The sequence below is a fragment of the Propithecus coquereli genome, unplaced genomic scaffold (assembly GCF_000956105.1).
Source record: "Propithecus coquereli isolate 6110/MARCELLA unplaced genomic scaffold, Pcoq_1.0 Scaffold15, whole genome shotgun sequence".
Lineage (NCBI taxonomy): Eukaryota > Metazoa > Chordata > Mammalia > Primates > Indriidae > Propithecus > Propithecus coquereli.
Window position 1 is genome coordinate 5,236,465 of NW_012139413.1, and position 3,004 is coordinate 5,239,468.

A 3,004-nucleotide genomic window follows, 5' to 3' on the forward strand; every position below is an offset into this window, starting at 1 on the left:
AGACAATCCAATGGTTTTTAGCATATTCACAGAGATGTACAACCATCACTACCAGCTAATTTCACAACCCTTTCATCACCACAAAAAGAAACCCCACCCATCAGTAGTCTTCATTCCTTTTTATGGACGAATAATATTCCATTGTATGGAAGTGACACATTTTGTTTATCCATTGATTGATGAACATTTTAGTTGTTTCCTCTTTTTTTTTTTTTTTGGCTATTAAGAATAATTCTGCTATGAACAAGTTTTGGTGTGGACATATTTTTTTCAATTCTCTTGGATGAGTACCTAGGAGTGGAATTGCTGGGATACATGGTAACTCCATGTTTAACGTTTTAAAGAACTGCTAGACTGTTTTCCAAAGAGGCTACATCATTTTATATTTCCCCATCAATCTGAGGTTCCAACTTCCAACATTTGTTATTGTCCATCTTTTTTATTATAGTCATCCTAGTGGGTGTAAAATTGTATCTTACTGTGGATTTGATTTACATTTTCCTAATGACTACTGATGTTGAGCATCTTTTCATGTGCTTATTGGCCATTTGTACATCTTTTAGGCTGACCAGTTTTTGAGTTCTATGTCCATTGGGTTTTTATGTAAATAATTTGTACACTCTACCTATAAGTCCAGTTTTAGATAGAATATTTAAATGAATACTGGAACTTAGATTTTAAAATATAATTAAAAATTTGCTCACCATGGATTTCAAAGGATTTATAACTTAGAACTGGTACATAAAACTCTCCCAAATACCCAGTTTATCAAAACAAACACACAAACTCATTAAGTCCTACCTTTTTGACCATCTGTAGCAGGCTCTTCTCTGGCCACAGCAATTCAAACCTGGTATTCTGTGTCCCCCGGATCTTTTCATTATCATACCTTCTCTGAAAGAGACATCAAATTAACCTATCATCTTCAAATTTCCAACTCTCCCTTTGCTTGTTCAGCCTCACGACTTGTGACTAAATAAACCATCTCATTCTTGCATGACTTTTATCCCCACAATGTCCTCCTTCACCATCAGCTAACTTAGTGTCATATCTATTAGGCTGGTACTCTAGCAACTAATCTTGAAACATCTTGGTCAAAAATAGCTTTTTTGGCATTTGGGGCAGCATAATTCTGTTGTGCACAATGCAGGACCTTAAGCATCCTGGCTCATGGCTCTAAATGCTGTGTTCCCTCCAGTCACTATGGCAACCTGAAGAAGATCCCATGCCTTCCACATGTCTGCACAGGCATGATTCAGCTGCTGTTGAGTCCATGGCGGGGCATTGCTGCATCCCTTCACATATAGTTTTAGCAACTGGGCCACGCCAAAGGAAGTAGAACAAAGTTACTAGCCTTGAAGGTAGTAACATCTTGATTTCGAAAGATGTGAGAAGGAAAAGCAATAACAATGGCTAAACAAAGGAAAAATTTTTTTGAAACAACTACTAACAATGCTCTTAAAGAACAAAAAGAACAAAATTGTAAAAGTTGAGCTCTTTATATTATCAAGCTCTAATATTGTGAAAGAAAATAATTATTAAGTATGTTTCCATCTGGTTACTCAACATATATTTTACACAGTATTATTTTTAAATAGTCATCAAAGTGAGTGATAAACAGTTAATTTTCATAGTGATTAGAAGAGAGATCTTACATATTCTATTTTTAATGCATTCTCCCACATACCACACTTGCTATGGGTTATTGGGTTAGAGGGAATCTGTGCTGTAAGCCCACAAGAAAGATGGTGAAGCAGTTGCTACCCTTGTTTATTGTAGAAGATGCTCTATTTTATATGAACAGATCTGCTTAGTTGCTCTAACTCTATTGGGGAGAAAAGAAGCTGGCAGTAAAGCCAGGGAGGCCCCATCACCATGGATGCCGCCAAATCACATGCTAATGCTGATCAGCTTTTCACATTTCTTTTTAAAGATCTCTTGGAACTTACATGCCCTTTGGTCCCAAATCACGGATAAAAGACAGCTGGCTTATATCAAGGAATTCTGTCTGAAAAGAGGAAAAAATCCAACTTGAGAAAGCAAAAAAATACAATATATGCATAAAAAAAATCTATTAGGTACTGTTATGTATCGACACAGTTTGGTGTACTCTACAGACTACACTTACCAGTAATAATGGTATTGCCCTGAAAGAGTGCATATTAGAAGTATATAAATGATTAAGACATCAAAGAAAGTGATGTGTGCCCTAAGATATAGAGATAAGATTGTGGAGAGAGAGTTTATTCCCAATATTCTTTTGTGTCTGTTTTTGTTGTGAGTGGAGGGGGTTGTGTGGCATAGTGTGCCCACACATTGTAAAAGAATTCAAGGAGGGAGTGACATTGGTGCAGGCTGTGGAAGATGGACTGAACTTGGGCATGTGGAAATGGGAGATGAAAGGAGGAATAGAACAGAAGGTCTAAGAAGGCAGTAGAGTGTACAGTTGGGCTACAGTGAACAAGATGAAGGAGAGTAATGGAAAATTAAGCAGCAATGCAGGTTGAAAAGAGACTGGGAAGATCTTTGAACAACAAGTGTAACCAAAAGAATTATTTTTAATGAGTTGAAAATGAAGAGAATTTTAGGCCAACCTTCACTGTATAAACCAGTAGAAGATAAAAAACTGTAAATCTTATAATAACAACAGCTATGGCTATATTTACTGAGTGCTTATTATGTATTGGCACTGTGCTAAGTATTTTTCATGCATTATCTCAAACCCCTTTGAAGCATGTGCTATTTTATTTATTGTACAGAAGAGGAAACTGAGGTTTAGAGCAGGAGTAGGCAAATTTTTTTCTGCAAAGAGTTAGACTGTAAATATTTTGGGCTTTGTAGGCCATACAGTCTCTGTTGCAACTACTCTCAACCCTGCCATTGTAGTGAAAGCAGCCATAGACAATATATATATGAATGAGTGTGGCTGAGCTCCAATGAAACTGCATTTATACATACAAAACATGAATATATTTGGCTTATGGCCTATATTTTGACAACCTCT

General features: G+C 36.4%; 1 protein-coding gene across 2 annotated transcripts in view; it reads right to left on the bottom strand.

Moving 5' to 3' along the window:
- The window catches only part of PLD1 (phospholipase D1, phosphatidylcholine-specific), a 166,258-nt gene that overhangs the window by 118,074 nt on the left and 45,180 nt on the right, over nt 1–3,004 (bottom strand). For both annotated transcript variants that reach the window (XM_012640228.1, XM_012640227.1), the window contains 2 exons: nt 1,950–2,008; nt 802–894 (listed from right to left, as the gene is read on the bottom strand). In XM_012640228.1, coding sequence (XP_012495682.1) covers nt 802–894; nt 1,950–2,008 — 152 coding nt within the window. The remainder of the gene's footprint in view (nt 1–801; nt 895–1,949; nt 2,009–3,004) is intronic.